The 24,849-nt window shown below is 38.9% G+C and overlaps 1 protein-coding gene across 2 annotated transcripts in view; it reads right to left on the bottom strand.

Annotated features, from left to right (window-relative positions):
• MAN2A1 (mannosidase alpha class 2A member 1) overlaps window positions 1–24,849 on the bottom strand; it is a 210,749-nt gene that overhangs the window by 73,392 nt on the left and 112,508 nt on the right. For both annotated transcript variants that reach the window (NM_001205886.3, XM_059888188.1), the window contains exons 10-12: window positions 22,633–22,815; window positions 18,237–18,351; window positions 17,076–17,143 (exon numbers count right to left, since the gene is read on the bottom strand). In NM_001205886.3, coding sequence (NP_001192815.2) covers window positions 17,076–17,143; window positions 18,237–18,351; window positions 22,633–22,815 — 366 coding nt within the window. The remainder of the gene's footprint in view (window positions 1–17,075; window positions 17,144–18,236; window positions 18,352–22,632; window positions 22,816–24,849) is intronic.

The raw sequence follows: 24,849 nt of genomic DNA, 5'->3' as shown, positions 1-24,849 counted from the left end.
AACTCTGCCTTCGTATTGTAAGGTATTAAAATAGTATCATACTTTTACACAGACAGAGGCACACGTTACTTCTCTCCATCTTCAGCACTTTCTTGACTGTGGTCCTTGGAGTAATTATAAGATGTTGTATGCAATGTGCAAAATCACTTTAATTTCATTAGACAAATCACACAACTACAACCTAAGTGTAAACTTAATTCTCTGTATGATAATCTGACGACAATAAACTAGCACCACACAGCTAGTTAATAAAGTTTGATTTAAAGTATGAACAATAAGAAGGCAATTAAAACACAGCACGTTAGCAAATGTTCTCTGAGCACACAACTACTTTGCCATTGCTCTTAAACAAATAAACCTTAAAATATTTAAGAGTCTGTTCAATCACTTTTCAAAATAAAATCTAAACCTAATAAATCTAAAATAGTTTGTACCTAGGAACAAAAATGAAAACAGACCAATCATAAGGACCTGGGAAGAGTCTGAGCATTTCAAGTTTATGTAAAATTGATAAACGGATTGATGTAAGATACCATGCTCTGAAAGCACTAAGGAAAATCATTTAGGAAACAATATGTGAGACAGAGTAGCCTACTGACAAACACTGTCTTCAAACTTATAAGTGACAGCAAAAGTGTATATATAATAAATAATTATTTCAATCATTCTATCATAAACTTTAAACTGGCTAATGTAAGAGTTATAAAAATTATTACTTCAGGAGGTACAAGAATGGAATAAGAAATGTTGTTTTTTTGGAAAAGTCAGCACCTAACTATGTCTGTGATCAGGAGATGGGATACAGAGATGTGGAGAGATAGCACTGCTCAAAGTGCAAAGACTTCCTGAGAGGCAGACATTTTCCAAGAGATCTTTAAAAGGGATAAAATCAGACAGAGAAGAGTTGAGGCATTCAAACATCTTGGTAATAATCTGATGCCACTTGGAAGAATCATGGTGGCTTCTATACCTTTTGGGGGGGAACTCACTAATTATGTCAAACAATTTCATTCCTCTTCAAACCACTGATCTACAGTTTTACAAGATTTTTCAAAGTTCTTTTGATGGCAAAACTTAAACTGAACTGACATGAAGCTATATATAATTACTTATTCCTTTTAGTCTGAATATTCAGAATTTTTACAGTATTTGATGAGTTTTCCCCAGACTCTGAAGTATTATATAATACGCCAACCGTGTATTCCTATCAGGTTCCTAAAATTTTAGAAATTCTAAATCCACAAATAAATATCTAGCCCTGAAGATTTCAGGTAAAGGATTAAGGACTTGTATTTAGAGGCTATACCGTAATGTGAGTTACATACTACTTGTCGATTCTGTACAGATTCTGAGCAAGAAAGAACCAACAAGTGAAAGAGGGGGGAAGAGCATCCATCCCGCTACACAGACTAAATCTGGCAGCGAACGGCAGCTGACGGAACTACAGAACACGTGCGCTTTAGCCCGGTCTTAAACAGGTCACTAAGAAACAGTGAAGGTTTAAGGACACTCTAGTTTCTTCATATGTAAAATCCCCGGATTCCAACAGGACACACATCTGCTTTTGTGAGACACCCCTTCCTCTCTTTCCTAATGTGTAATTGTGTAATATTCAATTACGTTTCGGTTTTGAAATAAACAGAAAACTCTGTTTCTTTAATAGCTGTGATTGATATGACTTCTCCTTTCTTAATATTTACTTTTGGCTGTGTCTGGTCTGAGACGCAGCTCCTGGACTCCTAAGCACATGAGCTCCAGAGCTGAGGTGCAGGGACTCAGCTGCCCCACGAATGTGGGTCTCAGTCCACCACCAGGGCTGACCCGTGTCCCCTGCCTCGGAAGGCAGACTCTTACCCACTGAAACACCAGGGAAGTCCCTGATAGGATTTTCCTATCTGACTGCTAGCACAGTTTTGGGGACATATTTTTAAGATGCTTTTAATACCCAGGACTGATGTATTCAGCACAGATCTGTATCTATAATACACAAAACACAAATCCACTCTGAGTGGAAGGGAGCAGGAAAAGGGTAAGCCAATGATCAGAAAATATGGTAGCTGCCCCGTGGCCTAGTTAATAAACTCAGTGAGCAGACACTACCAGTTAGGTTACTCCATGGCCATCTTCATTTTCTACTTTGTCAAAAGAAACCCAATTTTACTTGGGATGACAACAATCCTAGCTTAAAAAAAAAAAAGATCAAAACATTTGATTTCCCATGCTTGGGGTAGGCCACGTGACATAGTTCTGGCCAACAAAAAATGTAATTGGAATTCAGTAAGTAGTGAAAGTGAAAGTCAATCAGTTGTGTCCGACTCTTTGTGTGTCCGACTCTTTGTGATCCCACGGACTGTATAGTCCATGGAATTCTCAAGGCCAGAATACTGGAGTAGGTAGCCTTTCCCTTCTCCAGGGGATCTTCCCAACCCAGGGATTGAACCTGGGTCTCCCGCATTGCAGGAAGATTCTTTACCAGCTGAGCCACACAGGGTAGAGACTCCTAGAAAGTTATTCTCTGTGTGTGTGTGTGTGTGTGTGTGTGCCGCGCACACACACATGCTCAGTGGTTCAGTCATGTTCAACTCTTTTTGACCCCATGGACTGTAGCCCACCAGGCTCCTGTCTGTGGAACTCTCCAGGCAAGAATACTGGCGTGGGTTGCCATGCCCTTCTCCAGGGGACCTTCCGGACCCAGGGATCGAACCTCTGTCCCTTGGCCTCCTGCAGTGACAGGTGGATTCTTTACCACTGTGCCACCTGAGAAGCCCAGAAATTTATTATATCACCAATTTAATAAAAATCAGCAGGCTCAATTGGCGTAACTTTCATCCTTTGCTCCTCCCCATTCCTGGCTGGAAAACAGATGCAATGTCTGGAAAAGCAGGAACAATCTTAAGACCATAAGAACAATAGCTATAGGCTTAGGATGGCAGAAAGCTGAAAGGTAAAAAAAAAAACGCCTGATTCTTTAAAGACCCCATGAGATACATCACAAGTCCTGGACTACCCACCTCGAAACTCGTACATAAGAAAAATTACCTGCCTTCGATTTTTGTTGTAGGCAGTCTAATACAACCCAAAGTGATTCATTAAACACATAAGAAATAATACTGGGTAACACAGGGAAGCCAACTAGTACCAAAAACAAAGTAACACTGAATGCAAGAGATAATTCTCCTAAAGTAGAAAATTCCCCATAAAGATTCATCACTATACACATGCTTTCCCTTAAAGGGTTGTTTATTTTTTAAACAAGTCCTTAACTGCCTATCAAATATTCTACATAACTTCTTTCTCATAATTGTCACCTCCTCCATTTCCATTTTTAGTTTTCAATTCAGCAAACATGTCCTACAAGCCAAGCACTTTTCCTTATTTGACTCAACTAATCACAACTTCTTCCATTCAAACAAGTCATCTTCCTTTCCTCCATGGGACTCAGAAGAGAGATTTCATAAAAACATAAAACGAAAACCTCAGAATTTACCAATCCCATTCTGCTTTTATTAAAAAAATAAAAGCAAGTCTGGCATCTTTGTAAAACTTCATACAGAACTTTATGAACACAGAAATAAAAGCAGAAAAGTGAAAGCATTAGTCGCTTTCATGTCTGACCCTTTGTGACCCCATGGACTGTAGTCTATGAAATTCCCCAGGCAAGAATCCTGGAGCGGGTTGCCACCCCCTACTCCTGGAGATCTTCCCAACCCAGGGATCGAACCCAGGTCTCCTGTATTCCAGGCAGATTTTTTACTGTCTGAGCCATCAGGGAAGTCCCAACATAGAATATCTGACAAATTCATTGATAGTTACTGTTGATGAACACTGAAATCTTTAACATTCTCTTCACATCTATATATGACTACTTCCGCAGGGTGGACTTCTCCCAGCACACTGCCCAGTGCAGACGCTCCTGCGCACACTACAAAGAGCCTTTCCTGAGACTGCCAGGCGCTGGGATCAGAATGCTGAGCGAGCCTCAGTCTCTGCCTTCAGGAGGCTTTCAGCAAGTCTCTTTAGATTACACATGTGACAAGAGAAGCAACGGTGAGTGAGGACACGCTCGTGTGAGAGCGTGCAGAGCGACACCCAGCCCCGACTCAAGGGCATGAGGAAAGGGTCCAGAGGATGCAGCACCAATATTGAGTTCTCAAAGACAACCAGGAATTAACCAAGCCAAGTGTGTGTGTGTGTGCGTATGTGTGTGTTTGGGGGCAACGTGGAAAGGGTTTTTTTATGTTTTTTTTCCAGGTAGCAAAGACCTGTAAATAAGACAGAACATAGCAAGTCAAAAAACTGATAGCTTTTGAAAGGTTAGAGCTCATAGTGTAGGCTAGAGTATCATACGGAAGATGATACAAGAGAAATCAAAATGTAGACAGAAAAGCCAAGTTAAAGACTCTGGGAATTTTTCTTTAGGGCAATGGGAAAAAGAAGGGTTTTGAGCAGAAGAGTTACAACATCATTGCTAATACTTGCTGAGTGCCTACTAAGTGCTAGATCCCATATAATTAAGTTCATATACATAATCTTACTTAATTCCTCAAACAAATGTATGCGGCAGGGACACACCCAAGGGAGAAAGCTGGCACTGAATAAATATGAACAAAATTGAGATACATTTAATAAACAACACAAGAAGACATCGTGTTCGTCCGGATCCAAGTTGAAAGTGAAAGAGAAGAGACAAAAATAATCAGAGTAAGCCCATGATTTCTTGTGCAAACAAACAGACTTTTGAGAGTGAAAGGGGACACTAAATGAAAATCTAGAGCACACGATCACTTTCAAGTTGAGGCCCAGGTTTCTGGCCTGGGGAACTGGATGACGATGCGAAAATTTTATCAGAGAGCTTGGGACCACAAAACAAGTTCAGGCAGGGAGGAATTCCATTTAAACACATGGAGGCAGAGGTGTGAGCGGCCGTCCCAGTGGAGCTACCCGCAAGGCCTGCGGGCGTGTGGGTCTAGACCTCCAGGGACTTCTCAGCAGAGCTGTGTATTGTTTTTAGAGGCAGTGGGGCAGTGGCAATAAGTGATGGCAATGGGGAGGAAAGACTGCTCCCACCACAAACTTCTAACTTTTCCATCTTCCCAAGGCAACACGACTGCTTTCTAAGATCTCTACATGCTCTGCTTCTCTACCTCTTTCAGATGTTAACATAATTCGAAACTATAGCTCAATATTAGCATTAGCAAACTGCCTTTACATTATAAAAATTCTGCCAAAACTAGATGGGAAATTCTAATTCAGTTTAGTGATGGATTTTCACTATGTCTAATTATTTCCAATGCCTTCTTAATTTTGATGCACTTATCAGTCAGGTGAGTTAAGTTTAGCAGGAACATTTTTAAAATTTCCTTTTTAAAAGAAGGAAAGAATATCTGTGGTATGCTTTATAAATGTTTTCAATTTTGAAAATGCCTCTTTGTTACTTTCACATATGAAAGATAACTTTGAGGACAAAATGATTTCAAAACTCCACAGACTTGTTATAGAGCAGAAACCTAAGTCAGTCTAGCTTTTGTGCCATATTACACAATATCTGTCTCTCTGTCTGGGTAGTTGTACAAAATGTCCTTTTCCTTTTAATTGAAATAAGTTACCAAGATGCACTAGGGGTGACTCTCTTTTCATTTATATTACCAAGAACTTAGCCCTTTTCATCTACAAAGCAAGGCCTCCTCAGCTCAGAACACTTTTCATTGTATCTTTGATTACTGCATCTGCTAACATTTTCCCTACAGAAAACCCATGATTCTTTTGTTGAGCTCTTGTCCTTCATGCCTATCACTGTCCTCCTTTTGCCTGCATTCTTGAAGAGCATCTCATTTTTTCATGTCACTGACACACTCTTGCACTGCGCCAGCTTCACTCTCACACATCACTAGTGCAGACTCCGCTCCTGTCACCCCAGCAGTCTCTGCCCACCTCACCCCCGCCCTTCCTACGGCATCTTGCCGTGTTGCCTGACACTGTTACTTTTTCCTCAGGGACTATGACTCAAACTGAGAATTACAAAGAGTTTAAAAAAATCTTTTTCCTGGTCTCTGTAATAAACTATTTTAAGATAAACTGTTCTTCTCAGTCTTCATGTTACCCCAATGTTCAGAATTCTACAGAGCTTTTTCACAAGCTCTCCTATGATAATTTCCCATTTACTCATCTACCTAGATCCTGTGTATGAGAAAGGTGCCTCGTGGTCTTCACTGCAGTACTGGCTCAAGTTCCTCTCTAGTCTAGAGTTAGTTATTTCACAAATATTTGTTGACCACCTACAGTGTACCAGTTATTTGCCAGGGGATTCAAAACTAAAAGTTCCCTGCACTCATGCAGCTAACATTTTAGCAAGAGAGATGGAAAACCAGAAATAAAGGAAATAACCAGTTTGTTATTAAGGCCTGAAGAATGTAAAGATGCAGTAACAGAGAAAAGAATGAGTGGAAGATGAGCTCCCAGGCACAGACGCGGTCTGACGTTCCCGAAAGGCTGCCGCCCAGGGCTACTGTCCACAGCGCTGGGTCTTCTATACCAGCTCTGCTGCTCTGAAAAACCCAGGGCTTCTGCCTTCAACAAACAGCATCAGGCATTCTCCTGGCCCATGCCACCGACAGCAGCTTCCCTGAGTGGATACTGTGCTAGATCAGTGCTCTATCATCGGTTCCCCTATTTGTTCCTGCCTATTTTATTTCTGGCAGATTCAGTCCCCAAATTGGTTGTAAAATACAGGCACAGTGAAAACCGTCAATGTGATTAAGGCTGGCAAGAGCTCTGTTAACTGAAAGGGTTAAACCTACTTGAAAGTAAATATTAAAGAAGAACATCTTTTTTTAAAAAAATTTATTTTTAATTGAAGGATAATGGCTTTACAGAATTTTGTTGTTTTCTGTCAACATGAATCAGCCATAGGTATATCTTTAAGCACATCTTCCATTAGTCATCATTCTGCAGAGCTTCACCATAAAAGACTTCATCATAAAACATACAAATATGTATCATGCCCCAGTCTACTGATGCAAAAGCAAAGCTTCTGCTTTGATTATGGGACCGCTAATTGGCATTCTGTGTCATATTTTCTGCATAACCATACATATGATAAATTATTTGTGGTTTCTAGCCTAGTTTTTCTAAAGAAGACCAAGAATTTAAATACTCAAAAACATTAGGCAATCTCAGCACAGAGTGCTTCTACATCTTTACAATTTCTTCCCAAATCTTTTGGAGGCATCTTGTTGGTATTTATCAGCGACTTACCGTTACTGAAAATTTCCAAAGCACTCAACTTTATGATTAAAAAAACTTTAGCCTTAATTCATCAGTTTAATAAAAATCAAATTATGAGAGATCAGTAACAAGAACAACTGACTGGGGAGTAAGTAACTGCTTTAAGGTAATCGCATGGTTCAACTGAACTCCTGGCGGGAGAGAAGCCCCAGCCGGCTAGCTAGCGGTCTGTCGGCAGCAAGGGTGGGTGCCATGGGCACAGAGCACCCATCGGTCTAGCTGGCCAGTTAAGCGGGGATTTGTAAACAGAGATCTGAGGCAAGGAGGATGAAAGGGAAGCACAGCTGCCTCTTGAGCTGCAGGAAGAGGCACCCTCTCGTCCATTTCTCTTGTGCCATTTCAAAGCCTCATGCTGTATGCTAAGTCGCGTCCGACTCTGTGCAGCCCCATGGACCGCAGCCTGCCAGGCCCCTCTGCCCGTGGGATTCTCCAGGCAAGAAAGAACATTGCAGTGGGTTGCCATTCCCTTTTCCAGGGGACCAGGGATCAAACCTGGGTCTCCCACGCTGCAGGCGGCTTCTTTACCATCTGAGCCACAGGGAAGCCCCTTCAAAGCCTTGTGGGTAGACATAAGGGAATCAGTCTCCACGCCTGCTTTTAGAAACCTGCATGCTATTTTCATTTCTGTTTATCATTGGTTAGTGAGCAGGTGCATTTTTTAGTCCAGTTTGATCAGCATTGCAGTTTGTAGTTATCTTAGACTGCCGCAATAGGGTGACTGTCAAATTAAGGTTTTGGTGCTCCTTGATTGTTCAACATCTGAGCTTTAACAAAAAACTGAGAGTCAATTTCAGGGTTCCTAGTCAGTCACCATATAAAATGGAAGCGTCAATATTTTGTCAATATTTTTAAGAAACATATAATAGGTGTTACTTCATCTAAGGCAATGTGAGATGGAAAGAGTATTAATTAATTAATTAATTAATACTCATCATTCCTGATATGATAAACTAAATAGAAATAGTAAGAGCAGGGAGAACAGTGTGAGAAAGGTGGAGTCCTTCCCCCTCTTCTCTCCTCAAAGATCTACTTCCCTTACAAGTCGGGTAAAAAGCAAGCCAGTAAATGACTGGTTTAGAATGGCAAACTCTAGACAAGGTTATTTTATTTTGCTTATCAGACATGATTGTTCCCAAACCGTTCCGACTACTAGGCAAAGAAGTTTTAACACAAAATGTACGTGGAAGGTGGTACATTTCTTCCAATCCCCTAAGAAACTTTGGTTGTTTAAATAATGTACTATATTCCACTCAGTCTTCTGGTTAAAACATCCTCTCTAAAATATTCCAGATAACAAACAGGCTGAAAAGTGTTTCTGGATAATCAGAGAACTGGTCAATCTATGTCTTAAAAACAGTCAATGTCAACAAAACACAACTCAGATGGAACGCATATAAAAATACACAAATACCCTTCAAAAGTAATTAATACTTAAACAGAATAGTATCTCAGAGCAGAGTTTGGGAACTCCTCCTTCAAGTCCGGTAGTGAATATTAATTTACAAATAGACTATGCAATTAACACCCAGATAGACTTAGACTAGTCCAGCTTATTTGTCTCCAGTACTGTCGGTTAGGGCTCCCCTGGGGGCTCCATGGTAAAGAATCCACCTGCCAATGCAGGAGACATGGGTTCAATCCCTAGGTCAGGAAGATACCCTCAAGAAGGAAATGGCAACCCACTCCAGTATTCTTGCCAGGAAATCCCATGGACAGAGGAGCCTGGGAGGAATCTTCAGTCTATGGAGTTGCGAAAGAATCAGATACGATCAAACAACTGTCATTAACAATTTCTCCATTAAAGAAAAGTTATAAACTAGTTTTCTAAGCAAGGGTTCAGTGTCAGAGCCTAGAGAATCATGTATTCTATTATCACCTTGAATTCCCTTGTGATAATTATAAAACGCAGCCATTTTCAAGGGGAAAAAAGAAACAACAAAAAAAAAGCCTTCTTGATTGTATCCATTTATTTTTCTGCTAACTAATGTGAAGACATTTCTACACTAGTTTTCTAGTACATGATGAGACTTGAGCTCGAACATCATAAACCATGAGCAATAAGCACAGTCCTCACACTAATTATCACTGTTCCATCTCCTCCAAAGAAAAAGCCAACATTCCAAACAAAAAAATAAGGCTTTGAACTTAGTTTCTTCACTTAAAACTTATGTTTAAATAACTGGTAGAGATGTTAAGTACTTCCTTAGATATATTCTGATTTTATGACATAATGACCCATCAGAAAATGCTCCAAAGCCTTGAATCCCATCTCACTAGTGGAAAATTACTATCAGAATAACCGTGTCTGATAACAATATCAAAAATATAATGTCATATCACATTATAATAAATCAATTTTCCTCCAATTAAAAAGTACAAAATGTAGAATTAGGCAAATAGTCTATGTCAACAACAACAGCAAAAGTCTTATGACAAAATAAACTCATTTAGGTATACGGGTGTATCTTTTGAATTCATTCATTCTTTAGAGATCCCAAGAATGCAATCCCAACAAAATTAACTCTTTAAGAATGCAGTGGTGCTGAGATGCAATGCCAAATTTGTCAAGTCTCATGGTATTATACTCTGAAATCTCAAATGAACAGCTGTCTAAATGCTGAACAAATTTAAAGTATATTGAATTACTGCTTATTTTTATTTATATTAGTATTTAGTGGATTGGCAGTCTTCTGTCACTCAACCTCCAAATGTCAGATGAAAGATTCCACTGAGGAGAATATATACCAGGATACCACATCTTCACACAGAATGTGAACCATAGTCTATGCATATGTGGTATCTGAAGTTTAATCTTCTCTTCAAGCAATAATACAATGTGCTGTAACACATCTTTATTAAATTCTTACCATGCTATCACACCAGAGGCACAGCGGTGGACATAAAAAAAACCCTCAAGGAGTTTACAGTCTTGTGGGATACACTTCAGACAATTACACTGGCCGAAAAAAGCCAGCATCAACCCCCAGGCACACGACTGAGCTACACTGGACCTGATTAGACGAAACACTGGCGCCACCACCGTGACGGGATGAGACCCTGGGCATCTTGGGAGGAGGGGTGCTTATTTTGTTTTGCACGTGGGAAACGTGAACTGTGAGGGCCAGCGTGGGCTGTGGGAGGTCCTCTCCAAAGCCGCTGCCGTTCTTTCCCCTGCGTCCCCTACAGGCGCCTCCCCCCAGGCAGTGGAGAGTACCCCCTCCCTCACACCCCGGTGGCCTCCCTGGCTTCTCGGCTTTCGAGTCCAGGTCTGAAGCCTTGCCATTTCTATCCAAGTGGCTTTTTCAGAGTGGCTTTGGGTAGACTCGTCAGAGAGCTGAATTATAGTTAATAACTTAGGTACAGAGAAAGGCCTAGGGACAGTAAACTATTACAGCAGTTCACGCAAAACATAAAGGACTGGTTAAAACAAAAGCAACAGAAAGAGAAGAGAGGACGGATGTCAGGGATGAGTAAAGCTAAAATGCAAAAGACTCTCCAGTTGATGACAATTAAGGATTGAGAAAAAATAGAAGTCAATGTGGGTTCTGGCGCTTCAGAACCTAGACAGCTGAAAAGAAAATGATGCTGTCAATCAAGGTCCTCCAACAAATGAATGGCAACATTTCGAGTGAGTGGGGTATTGAGAGCCTGTTCTGGAGTTCCGTCCTTTTTAATCTGGCTGATATTCTGAAGTAACCTAAGCCTAGAAAACACTGACTTCCTTTGTGTCTCCACATGGTTAATGCTATCTATTCTAGTTAATTCTTTTTTTTTTCCCTGGCCAAAGAAGATGTAGGACTCCTTACTAATAAATACCTTTCTAATAATTAGAAGCATATAAAGGTAAATTTGTAATAGTGATTTCAAACTAAAACTCATCTACTTGAAAAAATTAAAGCTTTCAGATTTACAGAAGCCGTCTCGGTATAACTTGGACTACATTTGTGCCTTTGGTGTTCAGTCACTCAGGCTTGTCTGACTCTTGGTGAACCCATCAACTGTAGCCTGCCAGGCTCCTCTGTTCATGGATCTACCAGGCAAGAATACTGTAATGGGTGGCCACTTCCTCCTTCAAGGGGATCTCCCTGACCCAGGGATCATATTTGTGTCTATCTGTGGATTCTTTACCACTGAGCCACCAGGGGAGCCCTTTTATTACATACTTGGTGGCATTTCAAAGTATCCACCATTAAAAAAAAAAGTTACTTTATACCCTGTCAGGCCACATGACTTGCAGACCTGTGCTGTAGCAACATTTAATCCTGTCCTGCCTGAGCAGACAGAATACTGAAAGGAGACTGAAATCTCCTTGTCTGTCTCAGACTTTCACCTTGTACCCTCAGTCCCTAATCCTGTTAAATCTTTGTATTAAATGTTCTTACAACTGGTTTCCTTAGGCAACTGTGAACATAAAGAGAAACAGTAACATCTCTGTGTATTTAAGAATTAAGGTTAGACAATTTACGACTTGTTCAGGGTACCCTAAATTTTAATTTGTAATTTCATATGCTATCTATACAAAGGCTAAGAATGTATTTACTATACAGCTCACATAACCTTGTGAACTCACTTAGGCACACGGGCAAGTACTAGGTCACTTTCAGCAAATCATGGACTACTTTACATACTCACTAACAAAATCACGTCAGGTTATAGCTATAAGTAATGCTGCCAGAAGCATGATCAAATTCATTTTACATGTATTATTTAAACTGCATGGGTTTAGACCAATGTTTCTCAACCTTTTGTCATTATAACCTCCTTAAAGATTCTCTTCATACATATTTTTTCCTAATCATTCCTCCACACAATTTTGATACTACATATACAATGCTCATGTGCTAGGGACTATTATGTATTGTATCTGTGCTTTGCATTTCCAAAAGAATATGTTTGTTTTTTTTTTAATCCCCCACCCCAACATCACCACAGGCCCAAGAAGCAATATTACCCTCCTGGGGAAGACATCTCCCTATTGAGAATGCACGCTTTATTTAGACTAATAATATGTTGTTCAAATTAGAATTATTCCTATAATCAAAATAAAACTAAGCCTTAGAGCATCTCAGAAGACTCATGAGGAAGAAAAGCCCGAGTCACAGCTGCTTTTTCGAAACTGCTGACTTAAAGACTGAGAAGCACAGCTAAGAACTCGAACTTCCAGCACCTGCAAAACAAAACTACGAAACTCTTCCATTTTAAAGGACATCAACAGTCCTCCATTCTTGATGGATTTTATTCAAAGAGCACCAACTCATGTAATTTGTGGCTAACAAGTAAAAAGTGGATTTAAAACCAAAAATATATTTTGGTTTTATTCATGAGGTTCTAGAGTTCAGAAAGGACAGTAAAGATAAAAATAAGAATCTGACAATCCTAAGTATTTCCAACACACTTAACTATGGAAACAGTAGCATTGACATTTGGTAGAAAAGAACTCTGAAGATATAATATTAAAATGAACACTATTTAAACAGAAACTATTTAAAATGAAATATCAAGAAGCGACTGTTTTCCTAATAGACTCAAAAAGTCTATGCTTATTTTTAATTAAAACTGTTCATTATTAAAGCTCAAAAATATATTTATCCTCAATTAATAGACTCTGTCTCCTTTCTCCCTCTAGCATCAGGAAAGCTGAGTCTCACGCACAGCTGGCCAAGGCAAGGGCTGCACAGAGAAGAGACACCACAGAGCACAGCCATCCCTCTGACCCCACCACAGCCCACCCGCCCTGACAGGCGCCCAGGAAGACTAGGGGTGGGGGTGGAGCGCGGCTTCCTAAGAGCACACAGGTCATTCTTAGAGTCAGCAAAAAAGGAGATCTGCCGCCACCAGAATAGGAAAAGATAAAAAAGGTAACAGATAAGAGGATTATGCCTAAAGCCAAATAGATTTACTGACACCACGGTTTATTAGGGACACAATATATTAAGAATTGTCATACACTCCCAAATTCATCAAAACACTACTTATATTAAGACAAAGAAAATGTTTTACAATTTTATAATAGATTTTTCTTTCAGTATCATTATCCTTTCATCCTAACAATGGCTTGGCTATATGAAAGCTTTTAAGACTTTAGCAAGACTAAACTTAAGACTTAAATTTTCTTTTCAAATTAATCCCTTCTTTTTTTGTCAGCCAAAAGAGATGGTAAGTTTCTTTAGTATTACTTTAGTGATATCTAAGATTGCCGGGAGAAATATCAATAACCTCAGATATGTAAATGACACCACCCTTATGGCAGAAAGTGAAGAAGAGCTAAAAAGCCTCTTGATGAAAGTGAAACAGGAGAGTGAAAAAGCTGGCTTAAAGCTCAACATTCAGAAAACTAAGATCACGGCATCTAGTCCCATCACTTTATGGGAAATAGATGGGGAAACAGTGGAAACAGTGTCAGACTTTATTTTGGGGGGCTGCAAAATAATGGCAGATGGTGATTGCAGCCATGAAATTAAAAGATGCTTACTCCTTGGAAGAAAAGTTATGACCAACCTAGACAGCATATTCAAAAGCAGAGACATTACTTTGCCAACAAAGGCCTGTCTAGTCAAGGCTATGGGTTTTCCAGTAGTCATGTATGGATGTGAGAGTTGGACTGTGAAGAAAGCTGAGCACCAAAGAATTCATGCTTTTGAGCTGTGGTGTTGGAGGAGACTCTTGAGAGTCCCTTGGACTGCAAGGAGATCCAACCAGTCCATTCTGAAGGTGATCAGCCCTGGGATTTCTTTGGAAGGACTGATGCTAAAGCTGAAACTCCAGGACTTTGGCCACCTCACGCCAAGAGTTGACCCACTGGAAAAGACTCTGATGCTGGGAGGGATTGGGGGCAGGAGGAGAAGGGGTTGACAGAGGATGAGATGGCTGGATGGCATCACCTACTCTATGGATGTGAGTTTGAGTGAACTCCGGGAGTTGGTGATGGACAGGAAGGCCTGGCGTGCTGCAATTCATGGGGTCCCGAAGAGTCAGACACGACTGAGTGACTGAACTGAACTGAACTGAACTGAAGTATTGCTGAAATATACTCTTGCTCGACGGTGTGGCCTAAATCTGCTGTGAGTCCCTGCGCACAGAAGAGGTGTAGTCAGCGAAGGCTGTAGTCTGTGTGTAACCAAACTCAGCTTGACTAGCAACTGTAGAACTTCTGCAAGCACTGTGATCCTATTTATTTTAAAATACCTTTAATAAAGTGTACCTAGTGAAAATAATGCATTACACTTCACAATTAGTCTTTTATTCTAAAACTTATAAGAGGTGATACTCAATTTCTCAATTTAGATAGTAAAAACTTATATTACCAAACTATAAGGTGGCAAAAATACACAGAAGAACTGTACAAAAAAAAGATCTTCACAACCCAGTTGATCATGATGGTGTGATCACTCACCTAGAGCCAGACATCCTGGAATGTGAAGTGGGCCTTAGCGGAGCATCACTACGAACAAAGCTAGTGGAGGTGATAGAATTTCAGTTGAGCTATTTCAAATCCTAAAAGACGATACTGTGAAAATTCTGCACTCAATATGCCAGCAAATTTGGAAAACTCAGCCGTGGCCACAGGACTGGAAAAGGTCAGTTTTCATTCCAATCCCAAAGAAAGGCAATGCCAAAGAATGCTCAAACTACTGCACAATTGCACTCATCTCACACGCTAGCAAAGTAATGCTCAAAATTTTCCAAGCCAGGCTTCAGCAATATGTGAACTGTGAACTTCCAGATGTTCAAGCAGGTTTTAGAAAAGGCAGAGGAACCAGAGATCAAATTGCCAACATCCGCTGGATCATGGAAAAAGCAAGAGAGTTCCAGAAAAACATCTATTTCTGCTTCATTGACTATGTCAAAGTCTTTGACTGTGTGGATCACAATAAACTGTGGAAAATTCTGAAAGAGATGGGAATACCAGACCACCCAACCTGCCTCTTGAGAAACCTGTATGCAGGTCAGGAAGCAACAGTTAGAACTGGACATGGAACAACAGACCAGTTCAAAATAGGAAAAGGCGGACGTCAAGGCTGTATATTGTCACCCTGCTTATTAACTTATATGCAGAGTACATCATGAGAAATGCTGGGCTGGATGAAGCACAAGCTGGAATCGAGACTGCTGGGAGAAATATCAGTAACCTCAGATATGCAGATGATACCACCCTAATGGCAAAAAGAGAAGCAGAACTAAAGAGCCTCTTGATGAAAGTGAAAGTTTGGCTTTCACTTATAGTTCAACATTGGCTTATAGTTCAACATTCAGAAAACGAAGATCATGGCATCTGGTCCCACCACTTCATGGGAAATAGATGGGGAAACAGTGGAAACAGTGACAGACTTTATTTTTTGGGGGCTCCAAAATCACTGCAGATGGTGACTGCAGCCATGAAATTAAAAGACACTTACTCCTTCAAAAGATAGTTATGATCAAACTAGATAGCACATTAAAAAGCAGAGACATTACTTTGCCAACAAAGATCCATCTAGCCAAGGCTATGATTTTTCCAGTAGTCATGTATGGAGGTGAGAGTTGGACGATAAAGAAAGCTGAGCACGGAAGAACTGATGGTTTTGAACTGCGGTGCTGGAGAAGACTCCTGAGAGTCCCTTGGACTGCAAGGAGATCCAACCAGTCCATCCTAAAGGAAATCAGTCCTGAATCTTCACTGGAAGGACTGATGTTGAAGCTGAAACTCCAATACTTTGGCCACCTGATGTGAAGAGCTGACTCATTTGAAAAGACCCTGATGCTGGGAAAGATTGAAGGCAGGAGAAGATGGCTGGATGGCATCACTGACTCAATGGACATTAGTTTGAGTAAACCCCAGGAGTTGGTGATGGACAGGGAGGCCTGGCGTGCTGCAGCTCAAGGGGTCACAAAGAGTCGGACATGACTGAGCAACTGAACTGAACTGATAACGTGTATCTGGGTACTGACTGATTGATACTTGGGGTCAATTAAAAATAGATAACTTGGTTAAATAATTGTCAATAAAAACATAAAATGTTTTTTGTAAATCTAAATTAAATGTCCCATTTTTAGGTTGACTGAGCACCTTTCCCATTTAAAGATAAATCTACAGTGTGAAAATGAGGCAGTTTTACAAGCACAATGATAGTTATGTAGTAAACAATTTAAGTAGGAACACTTATCTTCTAATAGTAATTACATATCTTCTTCCATTTTAAAATACATGATCAGAGATTAATGAAAACAAGGTAAGTAAATAGAAAGTTAATTAAGAAAGAATATACTCTAAAAAATAATCAATATTATTTAAATATAAGGTAATTTTTTAATAAAGCTACATATTTACCATCCCACATTAAGCCTCTGCTAAGAGCTACTCTCACAGTTGTGTGGCTGTCCGTGTCCCAGCCAAGCACTGTTAGCTGTCATCTCTGAACATGACACCAGCCGGCATCTGCGGTGGCTCCAGGGCAGAAGTTCACCTGCAACGCAGGAGACACAGGTTCCACCCCAGGTGGGGAAGATCCCTGGAGCAGGGCATGGCAACCCACTCCAGGATTCTTTACTGGGAATCTCACAGACAGAGGGGCCTGGCAGGCTACAGTTTATGGGGTTGCAAAGAGTTGGTCATGACTGAAGCAACTTAGTACACACAGGCATGACACAGCCATGGGAGAAAAATCCATTCTTCAAACAGATGTTTTAAATTAATAAGCTGATTAAATGAAATACTGCCTTAAAATATATGCCGGATCCAGAGCAAAACCATGAAAATCCAAAAAGTCAAATCATAGAAGTGGTCAAAGTTTATGAGAAGTAACGCTATTTACCTTGGCTCTGCGCTCAGACTTATTACATTTTTTTGTGGTAGAGAACTTTGCGTTCTTTGTTTCAAATCCTAGAAAAATGAACAGAAGTTTTTATTTTACTTTTAAAAAAGTTTCAAAATTAGCTGTGTAATAATACCTTGAAGAAAACATGAAAAGGGCACAGTAGAAAAGAAAAAACAAGCCTCTTTCCAGCTACATAAAGTCCATCCAAGTTCAAAGTAAACAAACCTTGTGTCTATGAATATGTATTGTGTATTTAGATTTTAAGCATAGCATATGTTACAGGGACTAGAGTGCTAATTAGTAACCAAATAAATCACAGTTCTAGCGACAATTCTGCAGAAAGTTTTACTATGTTCCTTTTGTGTCACATGCCTCATGTCTTTAGAAACATAAGTTTGACAAATAAAAACCAATTTTTAAATATCTGAGTTACTAATTAGAAGTGTAAAGAGGATTGCAATAAGAAATTTTTTGAACCCTTGGTCCTTGCTGCAGATACCAAGCTCCTCCTCTCAGGGCATGGTCTGTTTTACCTACTCATCTGACCCTAGCGAGCTAAGGCATACATCATTCCGTTTTACAGAGGATCAAGGGCTCACAGATGTAACGCCTTCAGCCCCTGCAGAGGGGCAGGGGTGAGACTAATAGCTAATCTCTTAGCTCCTCAGTCACTGCTCTGCTCTTACGTCTCAACACTGCCCAGAGCAGTGCTTGGACTCATCGGGAAATCAGAAGAAAATTTAGGATCATTGAAATGGAAATGCAGCAAGAACAGGTTCAGGATTTACGGCAGTTCACGTATCAAGGAGCTGTTCGTTAAAGCTAAGGAAAATAAGGAGTATAAAGTCTAGTTACCTTACAATATCATCTTAAGTGTTCTAAAAGTCTGAATTTTTCACACACTTTGAAATAAGTTCATTATTTTATTTTTCATGCTTAGATTTTGTGGGAAAATACACACCATAAATCAAAGAGACACATTTACAGGAAAAAAGAACACAGGTAATTTATATAAAGCGATACAAATTATTTCAAATAATTTACAGAGAAATAATTAAATTTCAATGCCTCTTTCTATTAAGCTTGTCACTCCCTTTCCCAATCCAAGAAGAAAAGAATCACTCATTTTGATTATGAAAACAGAAGATATTAACTAACCATTTCTAGGAAGGTATCCGAAGAATAAGAGTCGTATGAGTGTTTGTCCTTCAAAATAAGCAGCAGTGCAGAATGTCCAATTATCTTCTTTAAATTCATCAGTGAATGAAAGAGTCTGTGAACCAAAAATTTTACTCATCTGAGAAGTGATTCAAACATCAGTATACAGTATTTTCACAGCGATCAGACTTGTTGCCAAGGGAGAGGGGAGGGGCGGACTGGGAGCCTGGCATTAGTGGAGGCAAACCATTACACACAGGACAGATGAACAAGGCCCTACTGCACAGCTCAGCGTATCCTGTGATTCGCCACAACAGAAAGGAAAACTAAAAATACGTATATAACGGAATCACTGCCAGGCGGTAGAAATTAACACACTGTACATCAACTAATCTGTACATAACATTTTCAGTTGTTTTATTTATGGCCAAACCACCATCATCTTCATCCTGTATTCAAACTAAAACCTATCATAAACTATGATGAATCTCTACTCTGAATGAAGTACTTAGGGGAAAAAGTTAATCAGAAGGTATCACTGGTAAGGATTCATTTCAGTAGCAAACCTTCTGGATACAGTTGAAACACATAAACTTATCCACTCTACTTATATTCCCCATGAACATCATTCTAAATACCAACAGCAGCCAGCACGATGACCCCAGTAGCTCTAAAGCATTCTACCAACAGCAATGAGCTGACGCTTCACTTTAGAAAAACCTTTAACAAGCACTGAAATAACAACAAAAGAAGACATAAGATTAACTCTCATTCGCAAGAAAATTCAATCAGCATACACACTTCAAAGAATTTAAATTCCTAAAGAATTCGAATAGATATTTTGTTGAATTTAGTTTCATGTTCTTGTTCAAAAGAGTTAGAAAAAAGTTTCTCACAGATCAGATAACAAACTTGTCTTTGTTCTTGTTCTATTTCTTTGTCACTGAAATTCTTAACTGTATTCAAACTGTGCGGTTCTGTCTGAGGAACAAAAGAGATGCTTATGAATCGACTGATTCAAGTTCAAATCTAAAATATAATCTTGGAACATTACCAGCTATTGGCGAAGCACTATACGTTGGAAAAAAACGTGCCTTCCCCCGCCAAAGTCCCATCTTGTTTCTTCAAAGATTTAGAGAGCAGGTATCCCTAAGTAAACTCATGATGGAGAAGCTGGTGGAGAAACTGTTATAGCCATGCTTTCAATCAACCCTCAGATGTTTATAGAGGGATTATATTATCTTCCCCAACACAGAAAGCAATTTTGGATCTATGTGTTAAAATATTTTTGTTGATATTCAACAACAACAAATAACTGTACAAGAATTAGATAACTTCAAAGATGTAAGTGATCATAATCAGCAAGTTATTAACTAAGTGCATTTACATAGTAAATCTGTAACCACAGTATTAAAATCTTATGGATTGGAGTTCAATCATCCAGCTAAATTTCTCATTCTATTCAAATATTTTACTAAAAAATAGTGTTTTCATAAGACTAAAAGACCATATATATGAATGAACACAACTCAGTTACGAAAACAACAACTTCAATCTAAGTTTATTTTTATTATCTACATGGCTATCTTTATGAGGTTATCTGAACCTACAGAATAAGTCATGTTCTGCACCTGCTAAAATCTTATTCCTATTAGTGTTTTAAAGAGTCCTAATTAAGCCGAATAAATGCCATGAATCACTGTTTGTGTCCTGAAGGCAGATACGTAGTCTTCTTATGAGATGACCACTAAAGACAGTGCATTTCCCAAATACTTTCTCAAGATGTATAAAGCTATTTTGCTAAAAACAAAATAAAGCTAAACCCCAGTAAATAAGTTTGGGGAAAATTGGGAAAAACAAAATTTTATACATTTCAACATTTCATCAACGTGGGATTAAAGTTTCCTCTGATTTCCCAATATACCCTTCTCATACTATGAAACAAGTTTAGCAAACGTCACCGAGGAGTCCGTTTTAGTTCGTTACCATTGCTGCTGTTTAAAGAGCCGTCATCACGTTTGTCATTCACTAGTTTAGACTACACGCTAGGAGCCTCGTTCTCACCCTCTGTTCATTCATTTCTCCTACCTACCTTTATTACAGTTTAGCCATTGGCAGAATTCTTAATCTCTCTGTAACTGACCTCATTACCATCCCTTCTTCACACAGTCCCAGGATTCACTTTTAAGCTAAACATCCAGCAAAACACTGCCTAGTCTAATTCATTTTTGATTTCATGATTTTTATGCCATAACTAGAATTAACCTCCAAATATGCCATGATGTACACGTGCTCTCCAATTTATAATTACATAAACACTCAATCTGCTGGGAAGGCAGAAGAGAGGGCTCCCACGGCCTGGAGCTCTGACGCCCTGTGGAGCTGCCACACCTGAGCACAGCCTGGAAGCGTGGAGGCGGACGCATTCAGTTTCCAGGCACTACCACTAGCAGCCAAAGCCGGCCCCTAGGGCCCACGTTTGCTCACGGAGACATCTCCGCCAACATGTGAATGAACAGGAGTCAACAATCCAAGAACAAGAAAGCACCCTATACTAGCTGCTCCTTTAGTTATAATTCTCTAACTTCTGTTTTGAAATTTCCTATTTAAAAATGTGTGTGCTAATGACTTGATAATTGTTTATGGCTTTTCAATGAAGCATGAAGGGCTGACAAAGCAGATTTACAAATGTCAAGTACAATGAGAATTACTGTGTCTTTTTTCTCTAAGATGCAATTTTCTATTGGAATGCTTTCATAAGTTAAAAGCAACACCAAGTACATGGAAGAACTAACGGCAGGCCTTCTGGAGAGGTCATGAGACAGAAGATATTCTGTACAAAAGCCCCATGACCTGCACCCTAATCCCTTTCAGTATGGCAGCCAGGGAGAGAGCAGTCAGTGGAGGAGGAGGACTCTCCGTGTCGTCCTAGGAGCTCTGCTCTGGCCTGACTCCCAGCAGCTTCACTTTTAAACTCTTGAGAAACCAAGAAAACAGAAACAGGTGAAAAGAAAAATGGAGTACCTGACCTTACTTTCAGAAACACTTTCTGTGGGAGCAATAACATCATTATCATCCAGTAAGTATCCTCCACTTTAAGCTCAGCTTAAACTCAGAACAATGCCAGGTATATCTGCCACAAGAAAACTGAGAAGACATTTAAGGTACTACCTTGAATATATTTTTTAAGACTTAAGGCAACTAATGGAACCTCCAGAATATTTGTTACCAAGTTTTCTGAAAGGCAGTCAAAATATTATAACTACAAATCTAGTTAACACTATTACAATTAGTAGTATCCACTGTAGAACAGTTTTTTAAGAATGACTTTATGTGCTATGTACATTTTCTACCTATGAGAATATCTATAAAAAGATATTCACTTTTTAAATCTAAGAAAATCAGATTTTTAATGATTTTAAAATATTATCAAAGAGTAATCTGGAAGAAATACTAAACTACGGTGAAACAATAGGCAAAACTCCTCCTCCAATGTCAGAATCTCACCTGCACAGATCCTAACGAATGATAGCCTCAACTCTGGTATGATGATGGAAATCTCACTATTACAAAAGGTTACGCTTATTGGGAAGCACAGTTTACAAATTGCCCTGCTATTCTGAGCCAAAGCCAGTAATCACTGTTTCTGATCTGCAATATGAAAATAATGGAATTCTACCCCCTCATTCATCTAACAGACCATCTAAGAGCTGAAGATGGCTTTGATGTCAATACTCAGACCATCCCTTATCACCCCAATTCTTTGTATCATCTATAATATGACAAGCTTTCTCAGTTCTTCTACTTCCTGGCTATTCTTCTAAACATAGTGTTTTTTGTCAGTGCCCCTGTTAAAAAATGAGGTATCCAAGAGTAAATGGATATGATAGGATAGAATTAAATAGCTATATAATGAAATGGAGCTCTGCATGGCCCTGGATTATAGCTATGATTTACTAACCCTAACCAAATCCTTGGGCAAGAAGGCAGCCTCAATTACCACATTCTACTTGGGGAAAAGCGGGGTCAGTTTTGTAACAATGTTTTACTACTCCATTTACAGAAAGGCACTACCATGCAAAGCTGGGAAGGCCAGCACTTTTTGTCAAGAGATTTCTTTAAAAAATGATGGTTGTGAATACTGATGGTTTTTCTATAGCAACACTTATAAGAGATGTGATTATTAAAATCTTCATCAAAGATAAGCATTTTGGGTTGTCAGCATAACTGAAAATGTTTCTTGGCATGACATATGTATCTTTGAAATTGGTTTGATTTAGTGTGCTTTCCTTCAATAAAAATTCAGTATTACAATAAAAAAAATTCATCAAAAGATAAACGCTTATGACCCCAAATTTTAAAAGATTTTAAGTTCACTTTTCAGTAATTACATTACCTGGTACCATAATCCACAACCACCCAATCTTTTGCAGTTCCTGTGATAGCATCATGATGTTGAAATAGTCCCAAATTTCGTCTTGCTTCTGTCAGCATCACATAATGGGATGATGAAAGAAATTTACTTATCTTGTACTGCTTAGCTTGTTTCATGGCGAAATAGTAAAGAATTTCAGCAGCCCTAATTGCATAAAACAGTCATTAATTTTTATTTCAAAACAAACATTTTAATTTACTACCTAAAAGAGGTATCAATGATACATTCTCAAACTTAAAAAGAAATCCATGATTTCAGTATGATCAATTTATAAGACAAATATTGATAATAAACATTTCTATAAAACCACCAAGGTATACACCTAATACATCTAAATTCTTAAGCATCAAAGAACACCATGTCTCAGTGATACAAGGGGAAGAAGTGAGTATCTGTTGGCAGGAAGACACGTCCATTTCCGTGTAACGTATGAAAGCAGCAGGAACTAGGTAAGTGTGTCTGTCCCTCCTTCTCCACAGTGCAGACATACACCGTGAACTTCACCAGAAGGCCACTGACTCTCACACGTACAGTGGAGGAGACGGTGGGGAAATGCGTGGCCCCATGAGCATTAGACTAACAGCAAAGGAGAGGAAATGGAAGGCGGCCTGACAGCTCAGGGACAGGAGTCAGTCTAACAGGTGAATGACAACACACGCCAGCTACAGAGAATTTAGCAATATAACCTGAAGGGTGATAAATCATACACTGGCATTCCTCACTTATTTTAAAAAGAATAAAAATACTTTAGCTTAAGAATAGTTTTGAGCAAGAATATGAGAGTTTATAACTTTCACCTTTAAATTTTTCCATTCAAGGATATGGTTCAGGATAGGTTTCTGAAAGGTTCTTTAAAAAGAGACACAGCTTGATGGAGTGAAAAATATAAGAAGGACCTTTATGACAAACGTTAGGATGATGGAGAGAAAAATCAAGGCAGCATGAAAATGCAGCAAGATATCAGGAAAAAAGAAGAGATTTAAACTGCTCTTTTTAAAAAAGAATTCCTTTGAATTTTTGAAGACACTAAATAATCTCTACTTTTTAAAAACAGATAAAAATTTAATATCCACTTCTTAAAATTACAAGCCTTCTTGACGGCATGAGACTCCCTCTCCTGGAATTAAGAAGACTATAAGTATGTAGGCAGACATATCCAGAGCAAACGCACTGAAGAGTACATATACATATAAATATTCCAAAATATTAAACAAGTGGATTTTAAGAATATTTTCTTTTTTGTACTTTTCTAATTTATACACTTATTTTTACAAATAAGTTGAGGATCAAATATAATTTTTCACACAGTAAACTTAGTTTCAAATAAACTAATTATATTTTGAAATTCAAATTACTGTATGGCTTATTGTTTTATTTTAACGCAGGAGAATTTTCAAAATACATTACCAGTAGTAATATATTCAAGTAGCACCTTAAATAAGTTCAATAAAATAAGACTGAACTAATACTCATAACTTTTTGCCACCAAAAAATACTTGACACTTAAAAAAATTATGCAGTGGCCCAAAAGAATTTCTACATTATTTAGTACTTGCTCTGTTCTTATCATAGATAGTTTAGAATAACGTAACAGATAACCAATATTCTATTGGTTAATGATGCAGAAATATCTATAATATACAAATACTTTTTTGTTATAAATATAATAATATACATACATTTGGCACATTAATGACTATCCCCTCAAACAGTCAAAGGTTAGGGTTTTTTAATAAGTTACTGTTACTTTGTGGAAACAGTATCACAGAAACGGCAAAAATAATAAACACACATACCACTATGCCAAAGTACAACACTTAAAGAAATTAATGATTTTTAGAAAAATACTGTCCAATATATACTTAATATCCACTAATACATAGAAGAGGGTAGGTTTCATATAATTTATTATCTATAATACCAAGATTCATCATGAAAATTACTCATCATGATTTCCTATTTTGAACTGAATGGACAATGAATTCATCATGAAGGTTCCTCTCCTGGGCCACACATACAGAAAAAGCCACAGGACTGCCTTGGGAAGGTTTCTGAGCGTCTGAAAAGAGTGAGACTCAGCTGTTTAGAGCAGCGCTCTCCACTGTGACATGTGGCCACATGTGGCCATGTACATTAAAATTAAATAAGACTGAGACTTCAGCTCCACAGTCACGCTGG

This window comes from Bos taurus, chromosome 7 (assembly GCF_002263795.3).
Source record: "Bos taurus isolate L1 Dominette 01449 registration number 42190680 breed Hereford chromosome 7, ARS-UCD2.0, whole genome shotgun sequence".
Taxonomy (NCBI): domain Eukaryota; kingdom Metazoa; phylum Chordata; class Mammalia; order Artiodactyla; family Bovidae; genus Bos; species Bos taurus.
Note: the sequence above shows the minus strand (reverse complement) of the source record. Positions and strands in the feature narration are given on the sequence as shown.